This window comes from Alosa sapidissima, chromosome 6, assembly GCF_018492685.1.
Source record: "Alosa sapidissima isolate fAloSap1 chromosome 6, fAloSap1.pri, whole genome shotgun sequence".
NCBI classification, from domain to species: Eukaryota; Metazoa; Chordata; class Actinopteri; order Clupeiformes; family Clupeidae; genus Alosa; species Alosa sapidissima.
The window spans coordinates 16,934,632-16,952,131 of record NC_055962.1 but is presented as its reverse complement, the minus strand read 5'-3'; the positions used below and the strand labels follow the sequence as shown (position 1 = coordinate 16,952,131).

The window sequence follows — 17,500 nt, the reverse complement described above, 5'->3', positions numbered from 1 at the left end:
ACCAAACCAGTGTCTCAGAGGCAGACATTGTGTTTATGAAGTAATTAAGTAAAGATAAACAGGTGAGGTAATGACACGAGCACAAACAGTAGTAGGTCCATATAAGTGTGTGTGCAGAAGTGTGTGTTTACACTCCGGAATGCCCGTGCACGTGTGCTCTTAAACATGCACGAGTGCCTTACACACTTTTTCCATAGGAACATTTGCTGGATGGACTGCATACATTCATCATACACACGTGTGTATAAATGTAAAGTGTGTATGCATGTGTGTGGGTGTGTGTGTTCGCGTGCATATGTGTGTCTTTGCGTATGTCTGCATGTGTGTGTGTATGTGTGTGTGTGTGTGTGCGTAAGTATATATGCTAGTGCATATGTGTGTATGTGTGTGCTGTGAACAGTAAACGCAGCAGACAGATATTTTCATCTCCTTCTTTACTGTTCCTCCACTAATCCCAGGATGCATTGCAGTGGCATCTGAGCCTGGGAGGGTCGTTGTAGTTGGCGGCGACAGTCGCCAGGCACAACAGGACTTCTAAAAATAGCCAGTCTGCAACCTGAGCCTTCATTATGTGCTGGCGATAAGTGGCTTTTCACTAATAATTAATGTCTATTATGCAGATGACCTCTAGGGCCATGGGTCTGCTCCGAGCTAAAGCGCAACGCTAATGGTTAACCAGCAGAGGAGAGGGGCCTGGTGTGTGTGTGTGTGTGCGCGTGTTGCAGTGTTGGGAAGGTTACTTTTAAAATGTATTCCACTACAGATTACAGAATACATGCCCTAAAATGTATTTTGTAACGTATTCCAATAGATTACTCAAAGTCAAGTCAAGTCAAGTTTATTTATATAGCGCATTTCATACACAGAGGTCATTCAATGTGCTTTACATAAACAAAACCAAATAATAATAACAAATGAAATTATAGAAGGGCAATATAGTCAAAGAATAGTTCAAAAGGTAAAGATCATAATAAAAAGAAAACATAAAACACAAGGTAAAATCATTTAAGAATAGAGAATGATTAAAAAGACAAAATAAAAGACACAAGGTAGAATAATTTTCAAGACAGATTCAGAAATTATAACTCAGTGCAGTTAGCAGAAAGCATCTGAGAACAGTTTGGTCTTAAGTCTAGATTTAAAACTGGCTACAGTTGGGGCCTTTTTAATATCATCCGAAAGTTGGTTCCAGAGCTGAGCCGCATAGCAGCTAAAAGCTGCTTCACCATGTTTAGTTCTAACAGCAGGTTTTACTAACAGGTTTTTCTCCTGAGACCTGAGAGGTCTGGAGGGTGTGTACTGCTGAAGCATGTCTGAGAGGTATTTAGGTCCTGCTCCATTAAGTGATTTGTAAACAAGCAGTAGTGCTTTAAAGTCAATTCTGTGACTTACTGGAAGCCAGTGCAGGGACCTAAGAATTGGAGTAATGTGGCCAGTTCTTTTAGTTTTTGTGAGAACCCTAGCTGCTGCATTTTGTATCACCTGAAGCTGTTTGATAGTCTTTTTAGGAAGGCCTGTGAAAAGTCCATTGCAGTAATCAACCCTGCTGGAGATAAATGCATGAATGAGTTTTTCTAAATAATCTTTTGACATCAGCCCTCTAAGTTTGGCAATATTTTTGAGGTGGTAAAAAGCTGCTTTAGTTATCGCTTTCATGTGGCTGTTGAAATTTAGATCACTGTCAATTAATACACCAAGATTTTTAACAGTATCCTTTGCTTTCAACCCTTTTGTGTCAAGGACAGTGGCAACCCTAAGTCTTTCCTCCTTTTTACCAAATATAATTACTTCAGTTTTTTCTTTGTTCAGCTGAAGAAAATTTTGAGACATCCAGGTGTTGATTTGTTCTATACACTGACACAGAGATTCAAGGGGACCATAGTTGTTTGGTGACAGAGCTAAGTAAATGTGTGTGTCATCTGCATAGCTATGATATGAAATCAAATTACTTTGGATGATTTGTCCAAGTGGGAGCATATAGAGGTTGAATAATAGTGGCCCCAAGATCGACCTCTGGGGAACACCACAAGTCAAGGACATTGGTGTTGAGGTACAGTTTCCAATGGCAACAAAGAAACTCCTTTCTTGTAGATGTGATTTCAGCCAGTTAATAACTATGCCTGTAAATCCAACCCAGGTTCTAGTCTGTGTAATAAAATATTGTGATCAACAGTGTCAAATGCTGCACTAAGGTCCAATAGCACTAGGACTGATGTTTTACCTGAATCTGTATTAAGGCATATGTCATTGAAAACCTTGATGAGAGCTGTTTCAGTGCTGTGATTTGCCCGAAAACCTGACTGAAAGTAATCAAAATACCCATTTGATGTTAGGAAGGTGGTTAGCTACTTTTTCGATAATTTTGCCAATAAAAGGTAGATTGGATATGGGCCTGTAATTGTTTAGCATGGAGGCGTCCAGGTTATTCTTCTTGAGAAGTGGCTTTACAACAGCTGTTTTCAGTGATTTAGGAAAAATGCCAGACAGCAGTGATGAATTTACCATGCGAAGGACATCTGCTGCTATAAGGTGAAAAACAGTTTTAAAGAAATTGGTTGGCAGAATGTCTAAGCCACATGTGGAAGAGCTGAGCTTCTGTACTGTTTTTTCAAGTGTGTCGTGGTCTATCAAGCTGAACTCTAACATCAAGTTAAGTTTCCCTCTATTTGTAGCTGGAAGTTCCGGGTGTTGAATTGGTAATTGAATAGATATGTTGAGTCTGATTTTCTCAATTTTACCTTTGAAAAAAGATGAGAACTCATTGCATTTATTAGTTGAGAGAAGTTCTGGCGCTAATTGTGAGGGGGGATTTGTTAACTTATCAACAGTTGAAAATAGAACACGAGTGTTATACTTCTACTGATGATGTTAGAAAAGAAAGACTGTCTTGCTTTGCATATTTCAGATATATATGTGCGGAGCATCTCTTTATGGATTTCATAGTGGATCTGAAATTTTTATTTACACCATTTTCTTTCGGTCTTCCTACACTCTCTTTTTTGGAGATTAATTGCTGGATTTTGCTTCCATGGTGCTTTCTGTTTGTCCTTAACTTTCTTGAATTGTAATGGAGCAATGTATGGAGCATAATGTTTGCCAAGTCTTCTACCGAGTCTGACAGTTGACTTGACGTCTGCGAAAGTGCTTGCTCAAAGAGAGCACTTGTCTGATCGTTTATGATTCTCCTTTTTACCATTATAGATCTGTTTTGAGTGTGTGGGGACATAGACACATCAAAGATCACATTGCATAAGGCCAGGTCTTTAACAGCTGTAGAGACATTGAGACCCTTTGTGATAACAAGGTCCAGAGTATGGCCGAGAGAGTGTGTTGGCACCTGTACATGCTGTGTTAGGGAGAAAGTATCGATTAGTGCTAGTATTAGATGAATTCCTTGGCATAATTGTTTTCAGGATTATCCACATGCAAGTTTAGATCCCCTGATATAATAAGACAGTCAAACTCTATGCAAATGACTGATAGCAGTTCGCCTAACTCTTCAAGAAAGACTTTAGCTGAATGTTTTGAAGGCCTGTAAATTGTCAGTAATAAAATCTGAGGAGAAGACTTAATGCGAGCACACAGATATTACACTGAAAAGATGTCTTGAAAATTGTGGCTATCCCCCCACCTCTTTTATTTGCTCTGGTAGCACTCAAAAAACTGAAATTTGGGGGAGCTGATTCGATGAGAGCAGTAGCACTGTTTGCTTGATCTAACCATGTCTTAGTTAAAAGTAAGAAATCAAGGTTGTGTGTGCAAATCAAATCATTAATTAAGAATGATTTGTTTGAAAGAGAACTGATATTTAGGAGTGCTAGTTTAGCTGTAAGTGTTGGGGAAATATTATCCACGGGGAAAATCTGAGGTTGTTGTGGTACGGGTAGGAGATTTGACTGGTTTACCCTGTAAGCTCGATGCACTTGTCTTCTATTACTTGACAATACAGGAATAGAGAATGTCATAGGCTTACTGGGTCCCGGCATGTTCTCAAAACCACTGTCAGTACCATTTCTGTTGCAGGGACCCTGAGAATATCATATAATACTGTCATCATCATTATCAAATAATTGTCCCCTGCAGCTGCTATATGCCAGCTGAGAATATTAACTAAGAGGTTGTTGCTGCTTAAGAGATCCTTCTGAATGGAAAGGGGGAGGCCGTGGAGGTGCCATGCGCTCCTTTGGTGCTAAGGGTCTTGGGGTACTAAAAAACTGCAGGGCTACTGGCAGCAGTCCTTCCATTCCTGCAGGGAGCATCATGTGCTTGGGTGGGGATGGTGATGGGTATACAGTTGAAGGTCTTGGTCTACTAACAAGGTGGGATGTTGATGGGTATACAGTTGAAGGTCTTGGTCTACTAACAAGGCGGGATGTTGCTGGGTATAAAGTTGAAGGTCTTGGGCTACTAACAAGCTGCAAGGCTACTGGCAGCAGTCCTTCCATTCTTGCAGGGAAAATCATGTGCTGGGGTGGGGATGGTGATGGGTATACAGGGGATCCTGGGGAGTTTGAGTGGGTGGGGGAGTGTTGGGGTGGGGATGGTGATAGGAGATCAGGGGGGTTTGGGTGGTCTGGGGAGTTTAATTGGGTGGGGACGTGATTGGGTGTAGGTGGTGATGGGAAATCAAGGAAGATGGGGTTGAATATTTGTTCAGAGTCTCCATCTGCCTGCTGAGGCCCTGGAGAGTTTGTTGCATACGCTTCACTTTCAGCACGCAGTCCAGTAGTGTATTCCATGTTGTTGTGTCTTTGTGGTGGCAGGGAGTCGACAGAGGTGAGGAGGGATGAGCAATTTATTGGATTACATCATAGCAGTGGATGTGAGGTTATGCAAACTTGTAAGACCCATACTGTCAACAACAACCCAAAACAAAACCTACTTTACAGTGAGGATGGATTGATACAGGGGCGGACCGGACATCTGGCATACAGGCGTTTTCCCGGTGGACCGACACACCTCTGGCCCGATAGAATATACAAATTAATTAGATTGGCCAACGATCAACCCAAAGCAAGGACAGTCAGAGACACATTGGTTCATTTTCATACTGACACTGGATTGATCCAATAACAGACCTTGTCAGGCCCCACCTCTCCCATTTTGATAGCCTTGGCCTATGTCTTAATTTAAGATGTAATCCCTTAAATGTATCAGTATAACTGTATTCTGAATACCACCCATTTAAATTGTAACTGTATTTAAATAGTTACTTATATATTGTATTTTAAATATGTAATCCGGAATACATGTATTCAGTTACTTCCCAACACTGTGTGTGTGTGTGTGTGTGTGTGTGTGTGTGTGTGTATGTGTGTGTGTGTGTCTGTGTGTGTGTGTGTGTCTGTGTGTGTGTGTGTGTGTGTGTGTGTGTGTGTGTGTGTGTGTGTGTGTGTGTGTGTGTGCGTGTGTGTGTGTGTGTGCGTGTGCATGCGTGTTCAGTTCAAGTTACATATGTGCTGCAAAGCATGCACAGACACCCAAACACACACAGATACACAAGCACACCAGTCGACATGTACCCATTAGAAAGCCTACATAGAGCTTCTGTGCATACATATAGACCACAGACATATGGACCACATACATACATAAAGACTGCATACATGTAAAAGACAACATACATACATGTAAGACCATAGACCTACACTGACCTGCAGGCCCCTAATGACCTGCAGACCTGACCACACGTGCGTGTGTGTGTGTGATGTGGGGTGCTGGCTGTACTTTTATGGGTCAGTGGCCCTGCTAGTTTCCTCTGACCTGAGGGCAAGTATTTTCTTTCAACTTTCGGAAGTGAGGTCGGGGGGTTTTATATTCGGAAGTGACATACCCCTCCCCCACCAATAATCCCCCCTCCCCCTATGTGTGTGTGTGTGTGTGTGTGTGTGTGTGTGTGTGTGTGTGTGTGTGTGTGTGTGTGTGTGGGTGTGTGTGGGTGGGGGTGTGCGTGCGTGCGTGCGTGCGTGCGTGCGTGCGTGTGTGTGTGTGTGTGTGTGTGTGTGCGTGTGCTGTCCTGGTGTCCTTCCTCTCATCTCTCACTCTCCTCAGGCTTTGTAAGTTGAACTACACACACTCACAAACACCAACACACACCACTCCCCAGTCAGAGAGAGGAGTGTGTGTGTGTGTGTGGTGTGTGTGTGTGTGTGTGTGTGTGTGTGTGTGTGTGTGTGTGTGTGTGTGTGTGAGCGTTCACAGCTGGAGAGTGTGAGTGTGTTTATTTGGTAAATGTGGGAGTGGTGTGGTGTTTACTTGGCGACTTAAGATGATGTCTGAAACATTTGGTAACAATGATTCATACTTGAACAGAGAAGCACCACAGCAGTGCCACCATCACTGGGCCTAAAAGGCAGCAACTCGCAGTTGGGCTGGGTGGCCAGGGGAGACTCACCAGTCATATGCACTAATGGAAAGGCCTTATGAATTGTCAAATACAGAAATCAAATAAATACAAAGTGTCCCACTCATCTGTAATTTATTATGTCAGTTCTGTTGGATTCTGATTATTTTATATATCATTAGAATTGCTGAACTTGTGAAGCTGATCTACAGACAGTGAGAAACAGACAGGGGCCCTCTCCTCTGATTGCGCTCTCCCACTGAAACTGAACTGAGCGCAGTCCAAAAAGATGAGCATCATCAAGGACTGTCAGAAAGCAGGAAGCTCCATACACCCATATCACTGCATGGGGACAGCAGCGGAGAGGCAGCGGCTTTGCTTTGGCTCAACTGTGTTTGGTGAGTTTACACTACGTCTGAAATGTTTCGCAATGAATGGGGCTGTATCCACGGCAACCTGGAGCAGCCTGGACATCGGTCTGTCGGTCTGTGACACTGTTTATTTGAGGTATTATATTTAAAGCAGATTAAAGCAGGAAGCAACATGCAAAACTCATGCAAATAAGGGAGGCAGGTGCGTGTCAGATCTCTCCTAAACCTCAGGCACCATACACAAATAATCCGTCTGATACGGCACAATACCATCAATAGCTCATGTTAAAGCACAGACAATAGATTGAGTATACTGTGTCGTATCTGTCAACCTGCCATTCAGGAAATATAATTCAATAAATCATAATTAATGTCTTGCCAGTCCTTTCCCTATTTGTCATGTTTATATGTATTATAATTATATAATTAAATAATTATAATTATTATATATTATATTATATATTATGTATGTTGGCACGAATGAGATTAATGCCATTCTGTAATGCTGGATGATGTGAATGGGCTTATGTTGAGATATGAATAAGATATGCTACTGTCTACCTCGCTTGACATGACATGCTACACATACACACACACACACACTGGAGATGCTTACGTTTTATCCAGGCAGGCGTCACGTGACATATTCTGAGCCAACAGGTTGGAAGCCAGGCTAAAGAGCTCGTCTGTCCACTCCTAAAGACACACACACACACACACACACACACACAAACATTAAGGCCACAACTCATTTGTTTGGAAAGACCATTAAAGCCACAACTCTGTTAAATTATTTGCAACAACAAAATGCACACACACACACACACACACACACACACACACACACACACACACACACACACACACACACACACACACACACACACACACACTCAAACCTTCAACATTTCCTCCTCTATCAATGCTTTGGCTTTGTAAATCAGACTGAATGGTTTCCGGTGGCTCTCTGTGTCATGAAAAAGCTCTTGACCAACTGCTTGAGAGGGCTTGACATTCTTAGTGGTGTTTAGTCTGAATGTGCGTTTATTTGTGTCTATTAGTTTATTTGTTAATTGTGTCTATTGGCTGCCTGCAGTGAGATAGAGCATAGAGACTTTCTGCTTCCTACAGGTACCCTGTGTAAAGGCTTTCTACAGTGCTCCAACCGTCATTAAATCACAGAGAGGGCTATTTTGAGGATATGTTGGTTTCTGTTGAGGGTAGGAGGTTGCTTTTGTGACTTTGTGACTACCTCTCTGTTCACTCACACACACACACACACACACACACACACACACACACACACACACACACACACACACTAATCTGGCAATTTTACAATGGAGGAAAGTAAACTCAGGAGGGGGCTTTGGTTTATGTTAGGGGGAAATTGTGTGAGTCTTTGTTTCTTTCTCTCTCTCTCGCTCTTTCTTTCTCTCTCTCTCTCTCTCTTCACACACACACACACACACACACACACACACACACACACACACACACACACACACAGACACACACACAGACACACACACACACACACACATTAATCTTGCAAATTTACAATGGAGGAAGGTGAACTCAGGAGGGAGCTTTGGTTTATGTTGGGGGGGGGGGGGGGTGTGACTCTTTATTTCTTTCTCTCTCTCTTTCCCTGTCACACACACACACACACACACACACACACACACACACGCAAATTTACAATAGAGGAAGGAGAACTTGTGGGGGTTGTGTGATCTCTCTCTCTCTCTCTCTCTCTCTCTCTCTCTCTCTCTCTCTCTCTCTCTCTCTCTCATACACACACACACACAAACATGCATGTACAAACACATACATACTGTGTACACACACACACACACACACACACACGCACACATGGTTGCTAAACTTATCATAGCGGCAGGTTGTTTTGGGGTCGTTTTGTGTCTCTGACCTTGGCCACCTCCTCTTGGAAGGCCATGAAGTTGAGGAAGGTGATGTTGACCATGTCCGGCCCACTGACCACCGTCATCATGCGGTTCTCCATCTTCCCCACCAGAGTGCCAACATCCAGCTGCTCACGCAGTTTCACATCCTGAGAAGGAGAATACACACACACACACACACACATGAACAAACAAACAAACAAAAACACAAAATTAAAATAAAAGCAGCTTCAAAAAACAAACTCTCTGTCTACAATTAGCAAAAAAAGCAAATCGCCTCCCATCCTTCTGTCCACAATGTCAACACCAGAAACACACTTTAAAAACATATCATTTACACCATAAGCATAATAATCACACACTCACACACAAAACCAATTTAACAAAAAATAACAACATACTTGATTTGCCCAAATATCGACACTATCGTATGTCCCCATCTATTGAAGGAATCGTTTCCTCAATATTTCTTCAATATTTCATGTCCCAGTCTTTTGCTTTCCTGGTCTCTGTGAGGTATGTCTGGTGTGTGTAGTGGTGTGTGTGACTGTCTGGCTGTGCTCGTTCACTGTCTGAGCAGTCCTGACTGCCTGCATCTGTTCGATGAAAGCCCCTTTAACCAACACTGATCTGCCCAGCATCTGGACCCCAGTCTGTGCCAGCGTGTCTGAGAATGTCCATGCATGCAGGAGGGCAACGTGCCCAAACCAATAGGTGTGGATTTACACAGAAATCACCTAACCTTGCTTTCCAGCTTTCTGTGCTCTATATGCCACAATAGATACTGGGAGCACTGACTTTGCATAATGATGATGCCAGCACTGCCTTTGAGTAGCATATTATTGTCCACGCACACACACACACACACACACACACACACACACACACACACACACACACACGCACACACACACACACACACACACACACACACACAGAGACACACAGACACACACACACACACCACCACAGCAAATGACAGCAGACCCTCTCTGAGGTGATTTTGCTGTATTTGGATGTTTTCAGGAAATAATGGTACGACGCTTGAGAGATTAAAAAGGGCTGGGCCCGCTTATTCTCCTGGCCTCTGGCCCTCTGTGTCCTAAGAGCACACTAATAACACACCATGTGGGTGTGTGAATGATTACCTAAGGATCGCTGTGTGTGTGTGTGTGTGTGTGATGCCAGATTAGTGTGTGTTTGTGTGTACTGTATGTGTGTGTGTGTGTGTACGTATGTGTGCATGTGTGTGTGTGCGTGTGCGTGTGTGTGTGTGTGTGTGTGTGTACGTATGTGTGCATGTGTGTGTGTGCGTGTGCGTGTGCGTGTGTGTGTGTGTGTGTGTGTGTGTGTGTGTGTGTGTGTGTGTGTGTGTGTGTGAATGCATTCAGGCTCTGACGCTCTACGCTCCCAGACTGGTGAATAGAACAATAAAAGGTACTGTAGTGGTGAATGGAGCGGTGGATTTAGCTTGGCGTTAATTTACTCAATCAAACACAGAGGTTGTGTGTGTGTGTGTGTGTGTGTGTGTGTGTGTGTGTGTGTGTGTGTGTGTATGTGTGTGTGTGTGTGTGCACTGCTGTTAGACTGTGATAATTGTCCCCTTACTTGTCTCCTGCCTGCCAATGAGAGTGCAGGGCTTAGCAAATGTGAACACCTACATTCTGGCAAAAGGGGTTGTGAATAAAGAATCTTTGGTAGACACAGTCCAGACTATGGGTACGCTTTACAGGCACTGCCTGAAGGCTGATGTTTAAACTGACCAATACCTGAGGAGCGACATGTTGCATTAATAACATTTATTTGTTTAACTGAGAGCATTTGTCTGTTCTTCTATTCAAAATTGATATTGTTTCAGGTTTATTTTTGTATGTCATTGTTGTCCTTGCTGTCTTTCTCCTTTGGTAACATTTTGTGTGCTGCCTTCTTGGCCTGGGCCAACTTGAAAAACAATCTCAATCTGTTCTACTCCCTGGCTAAATAAAGGTCAATATATATCTGGGTCTGGATCATGTTGACCAGTGCTCAGCACGTGCAATTGTGTCTTTCTCATTATCTCTCTTCTCTCCCCATAGAGATGCACTGGACACCCTGGACCTACACTGGACAGTCGCTGAAGCTGTGCTTTAGCAGAGGAAGATAGCTGCTTAAAATACTGCTTAAAGGCACGGTGCCCAATTCTGTCCAAAGACTGTTGACACTTGTGTTCAACAGACGACCCATTACACTCCTGTCTTCCATCCTCCCAATGTTGATCAGCTGGGATAGTGTTAGGCCCTGAGCGACATTGCTAGTTGCCCATCAGAGGCAGCAGGAGTATTTTTTTGAGTGCTCACTGTCTACACACAGGAAGGGGAAGAGAATTTCACTGAAAATGTGCTGGATTATAATGAAGGACTGACTGAACCTTTGAGGAAGTAGAGAATGCTGAGATACTCAGGGAATGTTGATGCACTACGCTGAGTCCACTTGAGTCCACTTTCAACTACATTGCATCTCGGATGCAATGCTTCCTCTGTCTTTTTTCCCTCTTTATTTAAATATGTAGTTAATTTATCTTTAGCCAGTTCTATTCTGCACATGGTCAAATACAAGTGAACTTCCCTGTGACCAAGAATAATAGAGTGTGACAAATGGCACATTATTAGCGCTACACAAATAACAAATTTAACATGACATCAAACCTGCACAGAACAAATATTAAGAAAATTTAAGTAAACATGACAAGAAAAATAGCAGATGTTTTGTTTTGTTTTTAAACCTTCAGTGCCGCATCGTCATGGCGACCCAGCCATGGAAACCCACCGCTTCAGCCTCGAGCGCCCGAGTGAGTTACGGGGCCGTTAATGGAAAGGGCTCCCGACAGCATATGCAGAGCAGCAGCGCAATCAATACTGCCAAAGTGGCAGATTTTAATGCCAATCAATCTACTACCGTGCCAACGGTGCGTTTGGACGGGCACCTCTGGCTCCCGCCCCGGCAGGAAAATCACCTTCCATAAGGCTTAGGGAAAGAGAGAGGGAGAGAGAGAGAGAGAGAGAGAGGGAGAGAGGGAGAGAGGGAGAGAGAGAGAGAGAGAGAGAGAGAGACTCTAGAATGAATTCAGCTACACTTGGACCAGGATCTGATGACTAGACGGAACCAAAGTCTGGTGCAGATCCAAGCTCTATCGGATCTGCATCGGATGACTAAACAGAACTGAGGTTTGGTACGGATCCAGTGTCCACATTTCATTTTCACCCCTTTAGTGGATGCCTGTCCGGCTTTACCCAAAATGTCTGAGAGTGCAAAGGGACATTTTCATCAGAGGCTTATGAGTGTTCCCGGGAGTCAACCCCATGTTGGAGTTGCCTGGTCCCTGCTCAACTCACTTTGTTTTTGGTTTTCTGGGGAAAAACTGGTACCAGGTACTATTTTGAAAATCACCTCTGTCTGAGTTCCAAACAAGCTGAGGCAATACAAAAAGGTGACGTTAAAGTATTGCAGGATACTGATTGGTCACTATTGTTTATGATGCTGAACTAGCCTGTCATTTTAAATACCTCAGCGTCACCACTTTTTCTCTCCCTTCCCTTCCCACCCTCCCTCCATCTATCTATCACTCTGTCTCCCTCCCTCCATCTATCTATCACTCTGTCTCCCTCTTGTACACTCCTTTTTTCTTCACTAACCCTCTCATATCCAGTCCTCTACACCTCTTTTCCCTCTCTCATTCTCTCTCTCCTGCCCCATCCCTCTCTCTGCTTTGTCCTCTCGCTACAATTCTCTCCCTCCTTCCCTTTCTTTTCCTCCTTCTCCTTCCCCTCTCTCTCTCTCTTTCTCTCTCTGCTCTCTGAACACTCTACTCCCCCTCTCATCCTCTCTCTTCTCTCCTCTCTAAACACCCCCTTTCCCCCTCTCCCTCCATTTCACACTCTCTTCTCTCCTCTCTAAACACCCCCCCCCTCTCATCCACTCCATCCTTCTCTTGCTCTCTTCTCTCTGAACACTGCTCTCACACCCCCCCTCTCTTTCTTCTCTTCTGTTTTTCTTCTTCACACTTCTTCCCTCTCTCTCTCTCTCTCTTTCTACCCACCTCCTCATCCACTCCCTTGTTACCTCTCCAATCTCCTCTCTCTCTCTTCTTTTTTCTCACACTCGGACCCACCTCTCTTGCTCTCCCTCTTTCCCCCTCTCATTCCCTCTCTCCCTCCCTCCTCATTTGGCCCTTTCAGAGTGATGTAATTAGTGCACTGGTGCATTGTGGTAAGCCCGAGGGAGTGGCCTGAGAGCCTGGTTGCCATGGCGATGAGAGCGACGGGCCCAGCGGGACCCCTGATGTCCACTGCTTTGGCACCAGCTCTGACTGCCGGTCCTGAGAGAAGTGCTAATGTCTCTGGGAACATTCAACAAGTGTGTGTGTGTGTGTGTGTGTGTGTGTGTGTGTCAGTTTGTTAGTGCTCTGTCTGAGTGAGTGCATTTGAGTGTGTGTGTGTGTGTGTGTGTGTGTGTGTGTGTGTGTGTGTGTGTATGTGTGTGTGTGTGTGTGTGTGTGTGTGTGTGTGTGTGTGTGTGTGTGTGTCAGTTTGTTAGTGCTCTGTCTGAGTGAGTGCATTTGAGTGTGTGTGTGTGTGTGTGTGTGTGTGTGTGTGTGTGTGTGTGTGTGTGTGTGTGTGTGTGTGTGTGTGTGTGTGTGTGTGGGAGTAAAACAACCACGTTAGTCACTGAGTGAGTCAGCATGTTCAGTCACTGTAATTTATAGAATGAAAAACAGCATATATATATATTGGTGTGGCATGCTAAACAATAACAGCACACACACACAAACACACACACACACACACACACACACACACACTAGTGTAGTGAATGAGTGCAGACCCATGAGGTGATGGCTTTGCTCCATTTGGATGTTTTCCCTAAAAAATTGCACTCAAAACTGGTGAGCTTATGAGCTGGTATGTGTTATTTTCTGGCCTCTGGCTTCAACCACTAAAGAGGTGCTGTCTCTTTTATAATATATGTTGTAGTAAGACATTTCAACTTAAGTCTATTAAGGTTTATAAACAAATGGCCCTTTATTAACTTAAGTGGTTTGACAAAGCACTCTTAAGTACCGGTGGTATGGGCAAACCACAGTCCAGATGAATAAGAGCCTCGCTGGGTGTGTCACAGTGAGTTACTGGGCTTATTAGAGGAGCGGCTGGCCATCAGGTCCTCATTTGTTTGCTTTCCCACACTAAAGGTGTTTGTTGTTTACTAATGCAATCATTTACAGAGGAGCTGACTGGTCAGTGAGGGAGCATGGCTGTTAACTGGCCTCAGTTCACCAACAAGGCTACACCAACAACCTGCTCAGTGCAAGTACAACTACTCTACTGTATGTCACCTTCAGGGAGGAACTGGGTCAATGTGCAGAATTGATCATGTCAAATCAAAATAAATACACCATGCCACGTAAGTACGTGTGTGTGTGTGTGTGTGTGTGTGTGTGTGTGTGTGTGTGTGTGTGATGGGGTTAATGCCCTTGGAAGATGGAAGATGGGTTAATGAAAAGTGTGGGCGTGCATGTGAGTGTGTGTGTGTGAGGGGGCAGTGTGTGAGCCTGAAAAGGTCACACTCAATCACTGGTCATCCGTCAAACGTGGGCCGGCAGACTGAAATGAGACGGTTCATGCCTCTTAACAATCGCTCGTCAAAACCCTTCGATTAAGCCATCTAATTAACCTGGGCGGAGTGGGTGTCCATCAGACCCCTGCCATGTGCCGCCCACTCCCTTATGGGCAGTAGGACAACAGTCAACAGGACAACAGGACAACAAGCAGGACAACAGGACAACAAGCAAGTCACCAGGTGCCAGGCACTTCCACATCTAAGAGATTATTTCACTGTGAATCCATTAATGTTGCCTTTTGACAGGTTGTTATACACTCAAACAACAACTTTTTGACACTTCCATACTAAGCAATTTACGTTGTAGTATACTTTTGTTATACATTATTGTGAGGGATCGAGCAGGCTGGCTAAAGAGGATGTAGTTTTTTCAGTTTCAAAAATGAAACATTTTTTTTTTTTGTCTTTATTTTTTCAAAAGCAGATATGACAAAGCATATCAAAATAATAATTTAAGTAAACATTATTTAATAGGCCTATGAGGTCAGACGAACAGAACATAACTCAAAGCATATGAGAGAACTGAACACAAAAGACTGACCTAACCAAATGGGACAACAGGGGAACATATATGCCGGCCGGCTAGACTAACAAGACACAGAAGGGATGACTACAACTAATTGACATTTAGACAACAACAAACATGATATCTATGGCCAGTTCAACATAAGCATAAATATAATTAAATATTAATTCTTCAATGAAAATAATCATAAACAATATAGTTAACGGATAAACTTAATTATAAAACTAAATTAAGCTTCCTCTTTCCCCCATGACGTCCATTTCCAATGGTTACTTCCGGAGGACTCTTAATGTGACACCATTGCCGCAAGAAGCCCTTTGCCAAGATTCAGCACCCGGAAGTCCAGCCAAACGTGTTTGCCGTTGGCCTCTTACCACCCGCCACGGTAACTTAAGAACTCAAAAAACATGTAAGTGTATGTAGATATAAGAAACAAACTGTGTGCACCCAGCTTTAATGTGTTAATCCGTAAATAAAGTTTAGAATGTGTAATGAAAGTAAACGTGTTGTGTGTTTTGTACTGTAGCATAAATCATGAATGTTATTGTAACTGAATGATACGAGAACTTATTGATTGACAATGTAACCGGGTAATATTTCAAATGTGCATGAACAAAGACAACTAATCAACTATGTGTGTGTGCAGAGAGTAGGCTAAACGAGAATTCTGTACGGCGGCTGGTCCGACCGTCACAATTATTATCTGTGCCAAGCTATATCCGACCCTTGACCTTGTAGTGATTAGTAACTTGTTCTGCCTGCTGTGCTAAAGAAACAGGAGAAAACAACTGGATTTATGTGGGGTGATTCAGGCCAAGCCCATCCCTATTGTTTTCATGTGTGTGTGCAACGCTCCAGTTAGCCTGTCTGTTGCTGATTTATGGTATGATGTCACTTTAACAAAAGCCATTTCTGTTGAAGCTGGTGTGGCCTGGACCACAGGCTATAGAGGAATTGATTCTGTTTTTCACCAAGAGCCTCTAACTGCCTCCATCCCCTAGATCTCCCGTTTCTACCACACAGAACCCCCTTACACAACCCCATGGGCATGTCCCAGTGAGATGCACACATTACATCCTAGGGGTGGCCAAACGACGGCCCGCCGACTAATTTGCAAGACCCAGCGTGGCCCTTGAGCCAAAAAGTTTGCCCACCCCTGCTATAACAGGAGCATTCTAAAGCCCCGCAACCCCTGAAGGTTCCACTTCTACCCCTGACAACATACCTTTTATGCAACCCTACAGTCAGCTACCTACCACATGGGCATACAGTTAGCACTATCCCCAATACTTGCCTCGTAGATATGCATATATGCGTTGTCTTTATTTGTTTTAACCAAGAACATTCTAGACTGTTCTTGCTATATTTCCCTCCTCCAGACTCGGCTCCACAGGCCTGATGCATACAGATGCCTTGCTAGGCAAGGGGGAATGACTGTCCAGTGGTTTGAATGATTGAATCTAAAGTGGCACTCATTCTTCTCTCCCTCTCACACTCTCTCTCTCTCACAGCCACACACACACACACACACACGTTATTTATAATAAATCCTCCCTCCAAACACACACACACACATACACACACAAGCTATGATAAATCTTCCCTGTCTCGCTGACAGTGCCACGCGACGTTGAGGAGAGTGTACCTACTCTTCCAGTTGGATAGGAGGCGATGGGAACAGGCTGGAATTAGCCTCGACCCTCCCACACTAAATCACCCCCACAAACACACACACATCCACACATACACACAAACACACGCACACACAGAGAACTGTCAGGCAGCCTCTCATCCTTCTGCTTTTATGGGTGCCAAGACTACAGAGACATTATCTCTCACTACACAAACACATACAGTACACACACACACACACACACACACACACACACACACACACACACACAAACATATACACAATCAGTCCATCAAACACCCACACCATCAAAAACACACAAGCAGGCATATTAACTGTGATTTAATAATATAATAATAAGAACAAGAATAATACTAGTAAGTTTATTTTATTTTTAATAAGTAAGTTTTATATAGCACCGTTTTTATGCACAGACTGCAACCCAAAGCTCTCCACACACAGACATCAAAACATGCCGTCATTTCAAGAAATAGCACTTTACTGCACTTTACTCACTTGCTGCTATTTGAAAAGCTGTGACGTGTTGTTTTTATTGTTATTTTGCAAGATAGGTCTTGTGCAGAACAGGTCTCATTTTTACTCATTTTTAGTACATACTAAAATTTATATCTATCTTTCTACAAATAAAGTATCTATCTATCTTTCTACAAATAAAGTATCTATTTGTAAAATAATGCCAATGGTGAAGGTTCTAAAATTATTTGCTAATATAAAATGTTGCTAAAATAAGTGCTCAGTTTGATGCTCCTATAAGGAGGGCTTTGCCTTGTGTTAGTATAACCGCATCATTGGACTCTTTCTCTCCTCTTGATGAGGAAGCAGTTTCTCAATTGCTTCAGCGAAGTCGTCCAACAACATGCCCATTAGATCCTGTCCCGTCCACTCTTCTACAGTCTATCTCACCCGCTGTTCTACCAGCAATCACACATGTATTTAATGCTTCACTCAGTTCTGGAATAGTTCCTTATTCTTTTAAACAGGCTAGGGTTACACCTCTGCTAAAGAAAAGTACACTTAATCCAACTGAGG

The 17,500-nt window shown here is 43.4% G+C and overlaps 1 protein-coding gene across 3 annotated transcripts in view; it reads right to left on the bottom strand.

Moving 5' to 3' along the window:
- The window catches only part of LOC121711792 (1-phosphatidylinositol 4,5-bisphosphate phosphodiesterase beta-1-like), a 147,394-nt gene that overhangs the window by 63,394 nt on the left and 66,500 nt on the right, over window positions 1-17,500 (bottom strand). For all 3 annotated transcript variants that reach the window (XM_042095628.1, XM_042095629.1, XM_042095630.1), the window contains exons 4-5: window positions 8,648-8,788; window positions 7,331-7,410 (exon numbers count right to left, since the gene is read on the bottom strand). In XM_042095628.1, the coding sequence (XP_041951562.1) occupies window positions 7,331-7,410; window positions 8,648-8,788 (221 nt within the window). The remainder of the gene's footprint in view (window positions 1-7,330; window positions 7,411-8,647; window positions 8,789-17,500) is intronic.